The 19,077-nt window shown below is 48.2% G+C and overlaps 1 protein-coding gene across 1 annotated transcript; it reads left to right on the top strand.

The window, feature by feature from the left end:
* The first annotated feature begins 222 nt into the window (after window positions 1–222).
* Window positions 223–18,515, top strand: TMEM247 (transmembrane protein 247). Its single transcript, XM_002812075.2, has 5 exons — window positions 223–529; window positions 1,243–1,602; window positions 5,081–5,269; window positions 12,249–12,346; window positions 18,320–18,515. Exons 1-5 carry the CDS (start codon window positions 413–415, stop codon window positions 18,513–18,515), a joined length of 960 nt encoding a protein of 319 aa, XP_002812121.2. The 5' UTR covers window positions 223–412.
* The last annotated feature ends 562 nt before the right edge of the window (window positions 18,516–19,077 follow it).

Here is a 19,077-nt window from a genome sequence, read left to right as displayed (position 1 = left end):
TGGGAGTTAAGACTTCAACATATGAATTTTGGGAAGAGAGGGGGACCTGGTTTAGCCCATAACAGGGTTTGTGGAGCTGTGACTCATTTCCAACACACCCTTCATTTAAAAAAGGAACCCAAGGAAATGGATTACAAATGGTGGAATTCTGAGTTTCACGAGGTGGAACTCTAGTTTTCAAAGCAATCCTTATGGGCAGGAAATGCTCATCCTGTAGTTCTTAATGTTAGCATGTTACTACCTCAAAGGTGTCACACCCTCCACCAAAGGGGCCCTAGCAACTTGTAGAATGTAGGTTATTATGAGGACAGGGGATTGTGATGGTGGCCAGGCTGTGGAATCTGGTGAGGCCAAATGTCAGCACCTCAAATGATGTCTTGTGACCCCACCTGGCAGCGTTCTGGTTTTCTGGATGGCAGCAGAGGACAGGGAGATGATGGAAGCCCGGGGTGCGGGAGAAAGTTGCCCAACCTTCCCCAAGATGGTGCCTGGTGACTCCAAGTCTGAAGGGAAGCCAAGGGCTTGTCTGGTAAGGGGGCTGCTGTGTCTCACCACCCCCGCCTATTCCGTCAGGGGGAGCAAGAATACTGTAGGAACACATGATAGGAGCTGAGTGCTTTGAGGTTCCAAACAACTGCCAAGAACATCAGATGACATGTACCCCACCCCTGTAACTGGCACCCAGCTGTCACCAGGGACCAGGTAGTCCTCCATAAGATTGTGAAGTCACATGAAGCTGGCTTTGGTCTCCTGCATCTACCTCCCTACTTGGGGCCATTTCCTTGCTGGGTGGATAGGACCTGGCTCCCCACCATAGCCCTCTTCCTGGTCCCCAAATATTTAGGTTCTCTCAACTCAGACCCTGGGTTTCTTTCTCCCTCTGTAACGTTCTGAAGACCTGGCATCTGATCTCAAAGTCAGGTAGAGTTGAGGATGGGCCCGGAAGTTGCCTCTTTGGTGATCAGAAAAATCACTAGGAAAATGGACATCCATCTACTCAACTCCCAGTGCCTCCACTTGCAACTTTAGGGCACTATTACTTGGTGCTAGTTTGCCCTCTCCTTGACCCGCAGGTCCTGACAACTCCCGGTAAGAGCACATCTAATAAGAATTCAGCCTAGATCTTTACAATTCAAACACCCCAGTCCACTGTGGCCTGGGGCTGCGGGAGTTCCATGGGGTCAGGGACATCCCCATCCTGACTCTTCACGGTACCTCCCCTCCCTACTTCCCCCATGCCAGGAGGCAGAGTCCCAGAAGCCAGACTCCTCCTATGACTACTTGGAAGAGATGGAAGCTTGTGAGGACGGAGGCTGCCAAGGGCCGCTTAAATCGCTGTCCCCCAAGTCCTGCCCTGCCACCAAAGGCCAGGCGGGTGACGGACCCAAACCCGCAGAGCTGCCCCCGGCCCCTGGGATTGAGCGCAATCCCGAGATGGAGCTGGAGAAGGTGCGCATGGAGTTCGAGCTCACGCGGCTCAAGTACCTGCACGAGGAGAACGAGCGGCAGCGGCAGCACGAGGTGGTGATGGAGCAGCTGCAGCGGGAGCGGCAGCACAAGGTGGTGATGGAGCAGCTGCAGCAAGAGGCGGCGCCCCGCCTGGTGGGTGACAAGGAACGGGGCACTGGAAGGAGGGAGGCCTGGAGCTGCAGTCCCGTGGGGCCTGGAGCAGGCGCCCACCTTCCCTGGTTTGCGCGGCATCCCACCCTGCAGATCCTGGATCTCGGCTGAAAGGGGCTGAGCATCCACTCGGGCGGTCTCCAGCCCTCTCCGCCTTAGCTTACTTTCAGAGATGTCTGCTCACTGCCTTAAAGCTCACTACGCTACCTGACCAGCTCTGTTAAACAGAGCTTCCACGGGAAGCTGAGATGTGACTCTCTAAGGAGAGCTGAGGCTGGGAGGGGCCCCAGAACCACATCGCCCACCCGACAGCCTTTTTGGTAGCTTCAAGGAAAAGTCTTCAACATTTCCTCCCTCTTCCACCGCTCACAAGTCCTCTCTGCATCTCTTAAAATTTGATGCCTGGAGGCTAGACCCAGAATCCCCACTGCAGCCTGGCCAGTGGATTTTGATAGAACCATCACCTCCCCGATCAGGGCTATGTTAATCCTGTTGGATCATACTGCCTTCTAGTCAACTGAAACAGCCATCTTTTCACAAGAAGTACACCACTGTTCCCTAATCTGTATTAAATGGGGGATAAGAATGCCTACTTGAGATTAAATGGGATGTGAAGAGCTTAGCACAATGGCTAGGCTATCATAAGCATTCAATAGTGGAAGATGTTGTTTAAAGCAGTGTTTCCTGCACTTCAGAGTCAGAAAGTCCTGGATTAAAATACCAGGTATAAACTCCCTGACATTGGGCAAATTACTAATTTCCTTTGAGCTTTAGCTTGCTCATCCATGAAGTAGTACCTACCTCATAGGGTTGTTGTGAGGAATCAGTGAGAGAACACATGCAAAGCACTTTGCAATTAGCCCAGCACATTAGGTAAGCATTCAATAAATGTTAGCTATTACCATTTTTATGTACTCATGCAATTCACTTCTTGACCCAAATGCAACAACATACATTTATCACTTTTCAGTTTTATTGGGATGTGATGTATTAGCTGTGCTTCCCAGCTCTGAGTCATCCTCAGTTCTGAGAACCGTGCCTTCTGCGTTTATCCAAATCATTGCTGTAATTGTTGAGGAGGATATGACCTAAAGTAAATACCACTAAATGTCTCTGTATAGGTGGCAATGTTCCATTAATCATCACCCTTGAGTTACATTTTATCCTGCTCACATTTCTCCACCTTATCCAAAAAACGGAGACGCACTGTCAAATGGTTTCCCAAAATTAAGATATTACATTACCTATAGCATTTCCCCAATTGACTGGGCCAGTTTTGTTTTTGTTTTTTTAAGAAAGTAAGGTTGGTTTTGCATCATTTGTTCTCAATGAACACGGCTGGCTTCTTAAACAATTATCTTTTTTTCTGTTCACAAAATACCTGCTTCATTAGAAACATAAAATCACTTCACTGAACTCAGTCAAGCTTACTGAACTGGGATTTCTAGAATCTTCCGCTGCCCCCACACCCTTTTTGAAAAGTCTAGAAAACATTTGCCTATTGCTTAGACTTTAGCACACTTCCTAATATTTTTGAATTCTAAGTTCCATTTCCAAACTTGTGACTTTTCTCAGTAGCCTGGGATAAAATCTGTCACAAAGTGGAGCCTGAAACTATTTAAAGCAGATATGATATTGCAACTATGCCTTTGGCCTGTGTCTCCTCCTAACCATATTTATTTTCCCCCTTTTAGTTTGAAAATCTTTCTCCTTGCTGGATGAGATGAAAATCTTTGGTATATAGTCCTATCTCTATCTCTCTCTCTTCTGCTCAAAAAATAGAACATTGAAAGTATTTTGAAAAGTCTAAAGGGTTTCACAAGCACTTTTTTTTTTTAATGAAAGTCATAATGATCACCCATCAGCATTTCAGACTGAAACACGTGCAGACTGCAGAGAGCTGGCAAAGTCCAGGGGTCCAGAGCCATACTGAGCCTGCAGAGAACCGTCGGGTCAGCCCCGTCCTCCACTCCCATTAGAACACTGGATTGCTTCCTCTGGTCTCCAACCTTCCTAGCTATTCATTTTAGAGGCAGCATCAGATCATCATTTTCTGTCCCCTCAGTTTGTTCTAGTTGCCCTCACATTTTATGCAGCTGTTTCAATAGTGATGTGTCCCCATCCCCCAGCCTTTGGTGATAGTTTACAAAAGTGTTTACTTTTTGTACATTTACTAAAAACTGGGGAGTTGACTTGATGTTGAACCTTCCTCTCTTCTCTTTTTCTGGGAGGGTGAATAGATGGACGGACAGAGAGAGTTTATTGAATTGAAAATAACTCTTTGAGTGTGTTTCTAGCTAGTTTAGGGCATCTCAGTCCCTGCCACCTGGTGCTTTCCAAAAATATGGCATGATTTTTACAAATATTTTTAAAAATAATGCATGGGTTATGCCCTCTTAACTATGGATCAAAATAATATCAGCTTTTGCCTTACTTACACATTGATACTTTCTACAGTTAAAATGAAGACTGTTGGGCCCCAATTATATAGATTCAAGAAAACAGCAACCCACAGACAGAATCGGCGAGACAATTCAAGCTGCTTTCCCCCAGCCCAAATACTCTGAGGGTTTAGGGAGACCCCATCACCTATCTCTCAGCACCTGCCTCCAGGAGAGACCAAACCCTGGACTGAAGGACCACGGACTGACCCACGTGATATGTGTCAGGACCCAGGGGGTCAGAAACAGTCATTTATATGCAAGGGACACCATGTCATTGGGCCACTGTCCAGGAAACTAGGTTGAATGTCAGGGCACTGTGAGAGAACACTCCCAAGACTCAACATCCAGATGTGGGGCTCTTGGAGTCAGAGAGAGAAGGCCCACGCGTGTGGCTCCAATGGGCAGTACAGACCGTAAAGAGAAAGGAAGGTGGTGGCCTGGTGCCCCAGTCAAGAGGGATAAAAGCAGCTCAAAAAGTAAAAAATGATGAGTTCCTTCTATGTGCCAGTTACCTGACTAGAAATGTTTCATTATCTCACTTTTCCTCCTTGTGATCTTTTTTTTTTATTATTATTTTTTTAGAAACAGGATCTCGCTGTCTCACCCAGGCTGAAGTTAGTGGCATGAGCATAGCTCACCATAACCCCGAACTCTTGGGCTCAAGTGATCCTTCCACCTCAGCCTCCCAATAGCTGCGACTATAGGCACACACCACCACATTTGGCTAATTTTTAAATTTTTTTATAGAGATAGGGGTCTCACTACATTGCCCAGGCTGGTCTCAAACTCCTGGCTTCAAGCAATCCTCCCACCTTGGCCTCCCCAAGTACTGGGATTATAGGTATGAGCCACCTTGCCCAGCCCTCATGATTTTGGAAATGGGCACTATTACCCTTTCTTTAGGTGAAGATGATGACTTGAGGTCACATACAGGCAGGGACAGAGCAGGACTGAACCTAGATCCACCTGGCGCCAACAGTGGCATCATCATCTCCACTGTCTTCTCTCTCCCACAGTTTTCAGGAGGCCTCCAGAACTTCCTGCTGCCCCAGAACCAGTTTGCCATGTTCCTGTACTGCTTCATCTTCATTCACATCATCTATGTCACCAAGGAGATGGTCTTCTTTCTCTTCGCCAAGCACTACCTGTTCTGCATCGCGGCCATTTTGCTCTGTTTGATTAAAACTTTCTGGTCATACTTCCAAGTGCCTTTGCTCTCTCCATCACTGGGAACCCTCGCCCCCTGCCATGCTAGAATGTTATCCGTGCATGATCCCAGCCTCCCGGGCACCTCCTTTTTTCACTTTGTGCCTCTGTCCAAACAGAATCCACTCTTAGGAAGGGCCCTGCTGTCAGTCATTTACACCTGAGAGTGAAGAAGCATGTTCATGCCCTTTATACAGAGACTGAGTTCTCACTGTGGACATGATGCCTTATCCCAAGAGGAAGATTTCAGATGTTAGCAGGTCAGGGAGATATCTGCAGGGAAGGAGGGTTTAGAACACCTTTCCAGAACCATAGAAGTACATCATGACCAAGCTGGCTTGGGTTTCACCACATGTACTCATGTTCATCAACCTCTGAGGGGTGGGAAGCCTGTGATCTGCTTGGGAGCAGCCCCCGCCCCCATCTTCTGCAAAGATGTCCATGCCCTAATCCCCAGGGTCATGAATACTTTATATGGCAAAAGAGGCTGAGATGTGATTGTGTTAAGGACCTTGCAGTGGGGAAATGATCCCAGATTATCCAGGTAGGCCCACAGTAGTCACAAGGGCCCTTGTAAAAGGGAGGCAGGAGGGTGCGAGTCAGAAAGGAGATGTGATCATGGAAGCAGGGGCCAGAATGACGTGGGACTGCGGGTCAGGGAACATGGGAAGCCTCTAGAAACCAGAAAAGGCCATAGAAGAATTCTCTGCTACAGCCTCCGGAGGGAGCCCAGCCCTGCCACCCCATGTTAGGCTCGTGACCTCCAGAACTGTAAGAGAATAAGTCTGTGTTATTTTAAGCCACTAAGTTTGTGGCAGTTTGTTACAGCAGCCACAGGAAACTAATACAGGAACCAAGATGCCCAAGATCCCTCCAGCTGTGCCAACATGACAGGATACCATCACCAGGCCACTGGCCGGGCCTCATTTAGCACTGGGCCTGAGCAGACTTGTACACAGCTGGCCTTCAGACAGCATATGGTTAAAAAGGAGAGGCAGTGGAGCTCCAGCGAGCCTGGCACAGGCCTAGCTGAACCTGGTGGACAAGGGGTACCCCTATCACTGAGCTGTGTATCTCCTGGGTGAGGCATGTGGCAAAATAAGGGCATACTCCTAGGGGACATATGGAAGGAGGAATTAAGTGCCTGATTAGACCCAGAGGACGTCATTAATTCTACTCTATTGGAAAGCTGGACATGGAAAAAAAAAAAAAAAAAGTTGACACACACCCCCACCCCTGTACCCACCTACTAACCCAAGCACACAGACTCACAAAAATGCAGAAAAGCTAACCCAGAAACAAATACACTGACACAGAGATACAAAACAAGTATACAGTTGTCCACAGTAGAGGCTTACAGCCCCTCAAATAAACACACAACAACCCAAAGGAACAGACTTTGAACACCAGAAGGCTCACAGTCAGGCACAAAGTGAAGTTGCCCCGCATGTATGCAACAAAGAAAAGGGGTTCAACTTCCCCAGTCACCAACCCCTCAGCCCTTCAATACACACACACTCCTTGCAGACTGTTGGCTACTCTGAGCCCAGCAACCCAGCCATGATGGCTGGCTGTGCCACATGACACTTTAGTGATAATGTGGCAAACTGAATGAGGCTGGACACAGCTGTGCAATTAATCAAGTCTTTATTGACCCCTTCTCTCCTCTGGCATAGGGCTCTGCCTTAAGAGGGACAAGAGAATAAGTTTCTGTCTCATTGGGCTCTCGAGCGGCTCTCAGTAAAATCACGTGACAAAAATCACTGCCTTGGGACTTCAATGTCAGCACACATCATCATGCCATTTAGTCCATGGTGACTTCTCATTTCCCACCCAACTCCATATATCCAACCCCACTGATAGCTGCATGTGACAGGTACTTAATTTGGAAGTGATAAAAGTGTCATTTCTCATTAAACTTTCAAAGAAGGGCCATTGTGGTGTGGGTCACTTCTTCTGATCATTTTATTTGATCTGGGTTTCTGCCCCATGGGGTTGAGGTGAGAGAGATGGAGATAAGGATAGCAAGAAGTTTAAGGTCCACCTGTTTACCTTCTTAGAGCAGACGGAACTGGGCATTTATAAAACACACACACACACACAAACCAAAAAAACCCAAGTGCGTAAGGTCATTTAATCCATCCATCTGTTGCCAGATAAAACTAGACTTAAATACATTCATTTTTCTTAATCTTCAGAGAAAGTAAACTCCCCTGAGCAGTTAGTGAGCATCTCATCCCACATCTTTAGCCACAGGCATGAGATCTACTCTTCCCTATTGTGTTTGAATACTGAAGCCACTAGCCTCAGATCTGCCCTCTAGGAAAATGAGAACTACTCATGGTCACTCCCTAAACTTAGAACAGATCTTCTGGTTCAAATGCAAAGCAGAAAATCAGAAGAGAGAGAGAGGCAAAGGATAGGAAAAAGGCCCAGCTAAGCAGTTACCAGCCAGGTAATAAGCCAATGTACAAGCGCCTCTTCAGCACCAATGCTAACACATCATGCGCCCTAAGTCCCTAAGGAGGCTATCATCACCAAAACCCTGCAGGTAGAAATGTATATCATCTCCACTTCACAGCCAAGGATACCGAGGTTCAGAGAGGTTAGACTTAACCGAGATCATTCCAGAGCACATGTTCTTCCCATGTTACCCTGCTCCCAAGATCCTACCTTGGGAGGATCTCACAACCTTGCTGGGGAGATGAGTTTAACACACATGAAAATGTAAAGCAGCTGTCAGTATACAGAGCTCAGCTATAAATGAGATCATAGAAGAGCTCCCTGCAGCCCTGGGTGATAGAGGAAGTCTTCTTGAAAGACAAGCTCATAAGGCTAGGTAAGCCCAAACAGGTGGAAATCAGGAGGGATACCTCACACAAATGAAGATTAGGGTGGGAGTGTGTAATGTGTATCCAGGAGGGAAGGGTCACTCTTGCTCCAGGGAATGGTGTAAAAGATAACAGGCCTGGAAAATTGGTTTGGGGCTAAGTGTTAGCCTTGAATATTGGTCTGAGGAATATAATCTTAATCCCTTGGGAAATAGGGAATACACTAAAGATTATAGAGTGGAATAGTAGTTCAAAATAGATAAATAAAAGCCGTCCTCCTTTAATTCCTGGGGACCGCTTTTTTGCCTGGACCTTCCTGTTTCCAGACCAGAAACTTTCTGAGGTCCTGAGTTTGAGGATTACATTCAGCTGTAAAAGAAATCCAGCCACAATGGCTTCACCAAATAGAGGTTTATGTTGCTCACGTACCAAGAAGTCCCGGGTAGTCCATCCACGGCTGGTGAAACTGCTCTCAGAAGTCATAGAGGACCCAGGTGGTGCCTTCCTCCACCACCACAGGGCTCTTATCCTCAGCCCGTGGCTTCCAGCCTCATAGCGTCAAGTTGGCTGAAGCAGCTCCAAGTACCAGGTCCACTACTCCAGGTCAGAAAAGGAGCTGCCTTTTAAAAGCTTCCCAGGAAGCCCCACCCAGAGACTTCTGCTTACTAAGGTCATGTGGCTGCACCTATCTGTAGGGTGTCTGAGGTGGTAAGGTTTTTGCGTGGACACTGTTGCAGCCTCAAACAAAATTAGAATTCTGATAGTATGAGTGGAGGGGGGAGATACTGAATTAAGCAAATAACTGGTGTATCATCCCTAATTCCTTAGGCCCAGCTCCCACTCCCTTCCTGAGCTGCTGAGCCAGAAAGCCTTGCTGGGGTTGAAACCATCAGATGGAGCACAGCCGTAGCCAATCTGGGCCTGGCCACTGCTGCACTCTGCTTTAAGGAAGAGTACCGCATACCACAGCAGGGAGGTCATGGTTTTCCCGGGCCACACGCCTGGAGCCACTCTGCCTTCATCCTCCTGACCTCTGCCTGAGGCCCCATGACCTGACACAATCAGGGCAGCAGACTGGGAAGGGCACTCTTCTCTGTGCTGGGTGCCCTCAGCAGAGCTGCAAGGGGAAGCAAGTTGGACTCCAGAGCCCCTTCCCTTCCTGATCCCAGATCCCACAGAGCAGAGCCCGGAGCCAGTCAGGGGACTCTGATCATCCCATGGATACCAAGCTGCTAAAGTCTATGTATAAGAGATTGTACTCATTGCAAAGGACCTCTAAGCTTCAGCCCAAATAATGAAGCACTAATAGTAAAGTTTCAGGCAGGCTTAGGGAGAGAAAGATGGGATAATCTCTCCTGTTCCCTAAATGGAATATTGTAGGCTGCCCTCCTGAGTGAGCCCAAGGACAGGACTACAGTTGGAGAGACTCGGGCAGGAGGGTTAAGGCTTGATTCCAAAGGCCACTTTCCTGCCATGTCTATTTCTAGTCCCAAGTTAGCAGATGACTGGTAAGTAAGCAAGTCAGTTAAGTTTTCTAGGCTTCATTTGGGTGACCTCTAAATTATCTAGACTATAACTCAGAAAAAAGAAGGACCAAAGTCTAGAGATTGTTTGAGTTCTGATTTAATTGATCTGAGATGGCATCCAGAGGTGATTTGTTAGCCTAACAAGTGCCCCAGTTGATTCTAATAAGCAATCAGGGTTGAAAGACCTAAATCCTTGCTCTTTAATGTGTGATCTGTGGATCAGCAGCATCTGCGTCTTAGAAATGCAGCATCCCAGACCCTGCCCCAGACCCACTGAAGCAGATGTGGTTTGACAGTACCCCCCAGCCCCCAGCAATTCATATGCATCTTAAAGTCTGGAAAGCCTGTTATAGGTGATGAGACTCAATTCAATCTGTCCTGGTCTGTCCTGGGCTAACGCGGTGGCTCACGTCTGCAATCTCGGCCATTTGGGAGGCCGAGGCAGGAGCCCAAGAGCTCAAGACCAGCCAAGGTAACATAGGGAGATCCCATATCTCCAAAAAAAAAAAAAAAAGCCAGCAGGTACAGTGGCATGCACCTGCTGTCCCAGCTACTCGGGAGGCTAAGAAGGGAGGATCACTTGAGCCTGGGAGGTTGAGGCTGCAGTGAGCTGTGATTGTGCCACTGCACTCCAGCCTGGTGGACAGAGGAAGACCCTATCAGAAAAAAAAAAAAAAAATTCTGTTCTCTTTATGAAGACAATGCTCTTGGCCAGGAGGGTCTTCTAGGGGGAATGAGAGGGAGAACAACTGAGTGCACAGCCCTTCAGAAGTGCTATGGGTTTTCCATTAACCTCTGCCGCAGGCTAGGGGTGGCAGGAGCTTACTGTGCCACATCAGGAAGCTGAGCCTGTGGTAGCACATCTGCCCCTCCTCCCTTTCACCAGTTCATGCTCTGGGCTTCTGGGGAACCAAATGACTTCACCCTGCAGGCCAGGACTCAGCAGAAAGTTCCAGAATGCCCTCAGGCCTGTGTCCGCCTCTGTCCCTTTTTTGATCTGACTCCCACGTATAGCTTTGGGGAAATCTTGCTAATATACATTCATTCATTATTTAAAGGTTGCCGCTGTTCTTCAGGAAGGTTAAGCATGATTAAAAGATGGGATTTTTCCACAGGGCACAGCAGAAAAGCTAGGGCTCCCACATTTTTAAGCTGTTTTGGCCAAGCCTTGTTGCATAATTCAAAGTTTGTGACTTACTTAGATTTAATTAGCCAAAGGAGCAGCAGCTGCAGGTTCATTAGTCAGTATTTATTAAGCGCCCTCAGAGGGCTTTGTAGGCTCTTAAGAGTAAAGTGGAGGATGGGTTTCGGACTTGCAAATTTCTTACACTTAAGTAGGAGGGGATTACAGATAGCTTCAGGAGGTAGGCATTTTTGTTCCTCAAAGAGAGCAAAGGGGTGGCATCAAAAGGCCTGGGCTCATGGGGTAAATCCTACAAAGGGCCACGAGTCAGAGAGATATCAGTCCCTCACAGGGTTATAGTGACAATTAGTGAGATAACAAGGTGGAGGCTGGTGGTGAATGAGAAGCTACACAGATGACAGGTATCAGCCAGAGCAGGGAAGGGAAGTGACTGCTAACCTGAATTTCAAGAACTGGGAGAGGTGGGGAGGTCAGGCTCCTGAATTTGTGGGCCCAGTGCAAGAGGACAATGCAGTGTCCCATCAAGAATTCCACGACGGTGACAGCAGAGCATTAAGCCATGTGCAGAGCCCCCACTGAGAGCAGGGCCCTGTGCCACTGCCCTGGCGGTGGATGACGGAGACCCTAGGGTCAAGGGGCTTTTGTGGTGCCTCTGAAATCTCACCCAGAGAGTGACTATCCTTGGCCTGTACTCCATCAACAGGAGGGAGGGAGGGAGCAGGCTCTGTGCATTTTGCAGGGGCAGGGACCGCTGGAGCAGGCCATTGGAGGAAGCGAGTCTGGTGGCCCCAGGGCAAGTGGCCCCTGCATGCATTCCAGCTCTGGGTGCAGAGTCTGGCTGCAGAGGCGCCTCTTCACAAGCAGGTCACGCTCTAGGCTTCCAGCTGCTAATCACAGGGGCTCTCCAGCTTGGGGGCATTTCCTCCCTCTGCTCCTGGCTTCCGCCCCAGCCCCATTCAGTTGATCATACTCCTCTGGGCTAGAAAATCCAAAAATAGAAGAAAGCTACACTTTTTACCCCCTTGAGCCTCTTGTATCAAATGACACAGTCACTTTGCCTCAAACTTTTCATCAAAGCAGCCTTTGTAAGGTCCTGGGGCAGAAAGCAGGCCTTGGAAGACAGCCACCAGGAAGCCATGCAGAAAGTGCTGAGCAGAGGGACCCTTGGTGGAGGAGGTGGGGAGGGCCGGGTTTCAGGAGCTTCCCTCTGCCCCAGAAAGAGCCAGTGACAGACACTTGCTACCATGGGGCAGCTCTTCTCTGAGCACCAGCTCTAGCTTCAGGTCTTGGAAGTGCAAGAGCAGCAAATAGTGTGGCTGCAGAGACCACCCACTGCCAGGGTTCAACAACCAGACCACAGAGCTCAATCAGTGATTAAGGAGCAATGATTGATCAATCAAATAAACAGAAGGAGTGTAAGAGACGATCTGAGAAAGGCTCTGCGAGCTAAAGCATTCTGTGACGGCTTCTTGAAAAGGAAGCTCACCCTTGCCGAACACCTAGGATGTACTGTACCCTGTCCAACGCTCTTCATGTCATCTATTTTATCCCACAGCCCTCCATGAAGGAGCACTGGTACGCACTAGATTCATCTGCCCAGGCTGCTCTAACAAAATACCACAGACTGGGTGGCTTCAACAACAGATGCTCATTTGTCCACAGTTCTGGAAGCTGAAAGTCCAAGATCAAGGTGTTCGCAGGTTTGGTTTCCTCTGAGGCCTCTCTCGGCTTGCAGATGGCGGCTGCCTTCTCACTACATCCCCACGTGGTCTTTCCTCTCTGTGTGCATCCCTGGTGTCTCTCTGAATGTCCAAATTTCCTCTTCCAAGGACACCAGTCAGATTGGATTAAGCCCTCATTTTGACGCCATGACTTCTTTTTTTGATTTCAATAGTTTTGGGGGTACAGATGGTTTTTGATTACATGGATAAGTTCTATAGTGGTGACCTCTGAGATTTTGGTGCACCCATCACCCAAGCAGTGTACACTGTACCCAATATGTAGTCTAAAGCCCCTATCTCCAGATAAGGTCACATTCTGAGGTATTGGGGGTTAGGACTTCAACACATGAATTTTGAGGGGAGATAATCCAGCCCATGACACCCACTTTGCAGATGAGAAATCAGACTCCGAGAGGTTCAGGAATTGCCCAAGCTTGCTCAGCCAGGAGGTGGCAGAGACCAAGTGTGTCAAGGAGCTGAAAGATGATTGGAAGAAAACAAAGAACCGTGCTGCGTCTCATTCATTTAGGTTTGTGAACAAAGGTTCCGAGCTGGTTTGATAACATGGGAAGAGAATTGCTACTCCATTTCAGATGGCATTGTGCGGCCCCCTGTATATCTCTCTAGATATGTGTAGCTGGGGGTAGCAGCTCCAGAGTTTTTCTGCTTATGAATCTACCCTTTTATTCTAACTGTTCCCATGTTTCTTTTTTGTTTGTTTTGTTCTGTTTTTTTGAGACAGGGTCTCGCTCTGTCACCGGTGCTGGAGTGCAGTGGCGCAATCTCAGCTCACTGCAGCCTTGCCCTCCTGTGTTCCCACACTTCCCTCACCAAGTGCTAAGGAGGAAAATGTCTTTGAGAGGGGACAGATGTAAGGCCTCACTCACTGGCCCACTTGACCCACACACCTGCCATTTCATGAGTGGCAGCAGATCTATACTCAAAGGCCTGGGTAACTCCGTCTGGATCCCACCCCATGTCCTCTCCTAGGTCTCCTAAGACGGGAGAGTGAGTCTGTAACTGGCAGCCTGGGGTCTTCCCTCTTGAATCTGCTATGCCTGGCTCTTTTTCTGAAGACCAGGTTGGTACGTCCACTCTGAGACAGCAGTAGGTATAAGAAAGAAGAGGGAGATGGTTGGGTAAGAGAGAAACCCCACACAGTTCACTCTGGCTGACTTTCACTTCTAAGCAATCTCCATAGCCTCACATACACAAAGCCCATAATATTTGAGCTAGCCTGAGTGGGTTCCAAGAAAACAATGATTGGAAGACTCTAGAAGCACAGTAGTTGGTAGAAAGCTCATCTGCTCTCAGGTATCAGGCTAACTTCAAAGGAACTCCAGATGACTGCCCTTAAGCAAACTCTATGCACTGTGGGAGAATCCTTGTTCTCAAAACAGATCAGTTAGGAGACTGAGCATAGTGGCTCATGCCTGTAATCCCAGCACTTTGGGAGGCCAAGGTTGGCGGATCACCTGAGATTAGGAGTTCAAGACCAGCCTGACCAACATGGCAAAACCTCGTCTCTACTAAAAATACAAAAATTGGCCTGGCATGGTGGTTTGCGCCTGTAATCCCAGCTACTCGGGAGGCTGAGGCAGGAGAATTGCTTGAACCCAGGAGGTGGAGGTTGCAGTGAGCCAAGATCGTACCACTGCACTCCAGCCTGGGTGACAGAGCAAGACTCCATCTCAAAAACCAAAACAAACAAACAAACAAAAACAGATCAATTAGGGCCAGGGTCAGAAGCTCAGATGCCAGGAGGGCCCAGGTGGGCCAGGTAAAACTGGGAAGCTGGCCAGGCATAGCTGACAGGAAAGGAAGAACCTGTAAAGCAGGAAGCCTCTACTCCTTCTTCCCTCCTTCCCATCTTCACCATGTGGAGATACACACCCCATGTCCAACTCAAGGGCAGCCAGAAATCCAGACTTTTATGTGATACGTGCTGATTTTTAAATGTTGGTTCAATTTTCTTTAGCCACTATACAGACCTAACAAAAGTCCACGGGGCCAACAGCTCACAATCTCTGAACTTGAAGTGTTATTTCCTTTATGATAAAGTCTCTGTTTCACTCAGAGACACGCTGGGGGATTTCATTAAACAGAAGACACTCCTAGTACAAAAATAGAATGTGATTCACTCTCTAACAATGTTTAAGCACAGAAGCCGCAGTAAGGGATGCTTCTTCCCTTCACAAATTGCCTCACCTTGAGGTGTTTCAAGAGACACATCTCTTAATGCATTTCAAATCAGGTTAGAGTGGCAAAAATCTAATTTTCATACAACTTCTTGAAGAAAGATGGCAATTTCACTAAAGCCTGGATCAAGATTAAGGAAGGCATGAAACAGAAGCCTGGGAGCAGGAAAATGAGGCGGGAGAGGGTGGCAGGGTGGAGGGTGAAAAGAAGGTGAAGCTGCACGCCCAGGCTCACTGGCAACCGCGGTGTGAAGCCAGTCAGACAAAGAGCAGTGGGGCCTGGGGACCAGAGTGAGCAGAGAGGGGAAGAGAAGGAGGGAGCATCATTGGTTGCCATGGTGACAAAGGAACAGGGATGGGAAGAAAGAGTGAGGGGGATGTCAGAGAAGAGCTATGTTGTGCTGCTGCATACAACAAAGTCTTCTTTACCCGGGCATCCTTGTCTATGATTTCTTGGCCCCTCTGATACTTCCCCCATCCTGATTCTCTGCTCATTCCTGGCATGAATAAATTACTATGAAATTAAGGACATTTAGATCCTAAACATGGATGTGATGGATGAATGGATACCTACTTATTGAGCCTCTGGGTCTCCAAAAGGCCTCTTGGATTCAAAATATTTTCTCCAACGTGCTTCCATAAAGCCCATGATTCCACCATTAGGGCAACATTGCTTATACTAAGCCTTTGTTCGTGTTCAATGATAAACCCTCATTAAGAGGGGGAATATCTTGGCTATCAATTTCTAGGGTCTCATAAAGAATTGATTTATCATATGTAATGACATGTATATAACGATAACGTATTTAACGGGATCTCGGCTTCAGCCTAAGAATGTCCACTACTAGGGCTCAGGCCTATCTAGATATGCATGATAAACTGGTGGGGCAGACCCTAGACAGGACAGTTCATAGGACGGTTCCAGTAACACCTGCTGCCTGTGTCCGGCATTTATTTCCCCTTGATTTCCTTTTGGGTCACTCCCTCTTCCTCAATCTTAGTCCATGAGGTTCAGGTAAACTGACTTCTAGTCAAGGGGTAGGCCCAGGACCCAGATCTGGCCAACCAGGGCATTCCATCTTCTGGCCAAAATGATTGGTTCATATGTGGACACATGACCCAAGCCTGACCAATGAGTTTCGAACCTGGATGTTTCGTGGAAACTCTTGGAAAGATGAGCTCTTATTCCATTGGCTACTAAGCTGGTAGACTATGTGTCCAGAGATGCTGTTGGTCATCTTGTTCCACTTGGGGAAAGCCTACCTGAGAATAAAATCGATATGGAGAAAAGCAGAGCCAAGATATGGGAAGACAGATGGAGAAGGAGGGAGAGAAAAAGTGAGTTATTGATGACATGATTTGGGTCCCTGGATCCACCTGAGATAAGAGCTATCCCTAGACCTTTCAGCTTCCATTTTTGCTGTTAACTGATTTGAATTGGGTTTCTCTCACTCACAACCAAGCGTTCTGAATCCTGCAAGGGCTTTCTCGTTATATGAGTTGGCACCTCGACTCAGCAACAGCTAACATAGGAGATACCATGGCATCTGTGCCCAGCCTGTTCTATAAAGAAAGATGTGTTCATGAACCTAACCAAGGGAGTCTGAGGGAGATGGAGAGAAGCAGAGCCATTGGAACATATGTAAGCACGTGTGCCCGTCTGCAGGGAAGGGAGCCATTTCCCCACTTCTTGAGAGAAAACAGCCCTCCTCTAGCACCATGAAGGGCTTGATGACGGTGCCAAAGGAAGTGGCAGCAGGGCCTGGCTGAGAGGGGATGCCCAGCAGGAAACTCCACAGACAAGCATATGCTGTGCGCTGCCAACATACAGAGCACTGTGCTCGCAGGATGGTCCATGAAAGGTCTGGAAGCAGCCCAGGTGTCAATCAACCAGTGGGTAGGTAAATAAAATGTGGGATATCCGTACAATATTTGGCAATAAAAAGGGATGAGTTACTCATTCCTGCTATAACATGGATGAGCCTTGAATATATTATGCTAAGAAACTAGTCACAAAGAGCCACATGTATGATTTCATTTACATGGAATGTCCAGAATAGGCAAGTCTATAGACAGAAAGTAGATTCATGGTCGCCTAGGGCTCGATGAACAGAGGGATTTGGCAGTGACAACTAAAAGGTACAGGGTTTCTTTTGAGGTAAAGAGATGTTCTCAAATTGATTGTGCTAGTGGTTCATTGTTCAGCTCTATGAACACAGTAAAAACCATTGAAGAATCACATACTTTAGAGGGTGAATTGCATAGTACGTGATTTATCTCAATAAAATTGTTACCAAAAAAACCAAGGTTCTTGAGATACCTACCCAGTTTGTGTGTGATGGGGGTGAGGGCAGGGGATTGGCCTCCAGAAGGCAAGGGCACATCACATAGCTGCTGTCACTCTTGGAGGCAGTACTGCCCTCAGACCTGGACAAGAGGGACCTTGCTCTGGGCGTGCACTTTAAGAGTCCTCTACTCTGGCTCTCCTCCGGCCTGACTCTTCTCTGTGGGGTAAGGAGTCTCCAGGACCCAGTGGCTGTCTCCACCCATGCTCACACTTCCTTCTTCCTAGACCATACTCTGGGTATACAGGACCCTGGAATTACTTGCCCAAAAGGCCCCAGATCTGTCTCTAGAAACTGCAGGCCATGGCCAGACACAGTGGCTCATACCTGTAATCCCACCACTTTGGGAGACTGAGGCAGGCAGATCACCAGAGGTCAGGAATTCAAGACCAGCCCGGCCAACATGGTGAAACCCCTCCGGGAGTGGTGGTGGGCGCCTGTAGTCCCAGCTACTTGGGAGGCTAAGGCCAGATAATCACTTGAACCGGGGAGGCGGAGGTTGCAGTGAGCCGAGATCATGCCACTGCACTCCAGCCTGGGCGACAAGAGCGAGACTCCATCCCAGAAAAAAAAAGGAAACTGTAGGCCATAAGAGGTGTGATTGGAACTTGGATATGGAGTCTGGAATGCCTGTATCAGACTCCCCAAAGAGTGAGGCAAAGCTCAGTGTGACAGGAGGAGGGCAGGCCATGGCCTGTGAGTTGCAGGCTCCAGGGGCAGGGATGGGGAAGGCCTGCAGCCAGCTCTCCCCACAACCACAATGTTTCAGCATGGCTATCTCAGGACAATGAGATTCTAATTCAAACTTGACCTTCTAGGTCATTATGAAGATTTGTCAAGATAGGGGGCTACAGCATTTGACAGTTCGCTATTAATAGATTATAGTTAAACATGTGTCAACACAAGGTTTGTTGACCTCCTTTAGCCCTCTTGTCCTAGGTCGCCACAAATGTTAGGCACTGACTTGCTGGGAGGTGCTGTATTTAAGAGAGAAATCTATCAGAGCTTTTCTTTATAGTGAATCATGGTGTGGGGTTTTCTCAGGTTGCATTTATGGATTTGGGAAACGTAATTCATAGACTCCTTGCTCCAGGCTTAAAAAAAAAATAGCTAACACATGGCTGCCTGCAACCTTGAAGTTTAATGATTTCTCTCAATGACGTCTTCTCAGCTGAGCCCAAGGATTGAGGCATGTGCTGAGGCTGGAGACTAGGGTAGTTCTGTGAGCCATGCACGCTACGGAATTCCATGTCGGTCTGGCTGTCTTTAGTTTATTTTTTTAAGGTATAATGTAATAGAGTCCATTTGGCAGGGAATTCCAGCAGAAGCGTATGAGAAACATCTCAGAGCAGGGCTGGGGGCAGGCCAGAGTATCCGTTCATCCTTCTTCTACATCTATCCTGAGTGTCCCCAAACCCCCCCGATTAGGCAGCTGTGCAATGCCAAAAGGTGCCCAGCTGTGGGGACATGTGGGAGCTGAAATCCAGTCCACCCTCCCCTGGCCAAGCTACGCCCCTTGGCACTGGGCTGCATCAGTTGAGAAGAAGGGGAGCTTTTTTCTTAGCACAAAGGTGTCCTGTCCTCCCCACCCCATGGGCTCATGGTGCTGCATCTGCCCAAAAGAGGGTCTTTTTCTAAGGACACAAAGGCACCATGAATGAGCGTGCCCTGGCTGGTGAGGAGAGGGAAGCTAGCAAAGGAGGCTGGTGCTGTGTCTGGGTCCAACAGGACTCTCACTCTCCCTGGCCTTGGCTGAACCCACAATGCTCCCCTCCACTCTGATGGGTCTGTTGCAGACACCATCCTGCCCTTGAGAGGCACCCCATGGAGGAGTGAGAAGTAGGTTCTTTCAAGAGCTCAAATCAGGTTGAACCAAAAAGAGAAGGAAGGCTCTGAGAGAAGAGTCTCCTTCTGGAGAGACAGCAGCTGGCGGGCCTGGGGTTCAGATCAGTTTTGCTTTTGCCTCCTCCCAAGAAAGGCCCTGAAGAAAGAAGGTCACCTCTCAGGGAGGTCAGCCCTCAGAAGAGTACCTTCCCTCCTGC

This window comes from Pongo abelii, chromosome 12 (assembly GCF_028885655.2).
Source record: "Pongo abelii isolate AG06213 chromosome 12, NHGRI_mPonAbe1-v2.0_pri, whole genome shotgun sequence".
Lineage (NCBI taxonomy): Eukaryota > Metazoa > Chordata > Mammalia > Primates > Hominidae > Pongo > Pongo abelii.
This window is presented reverse-complemented; position numbering and strand designations above follow the sequence as displayed.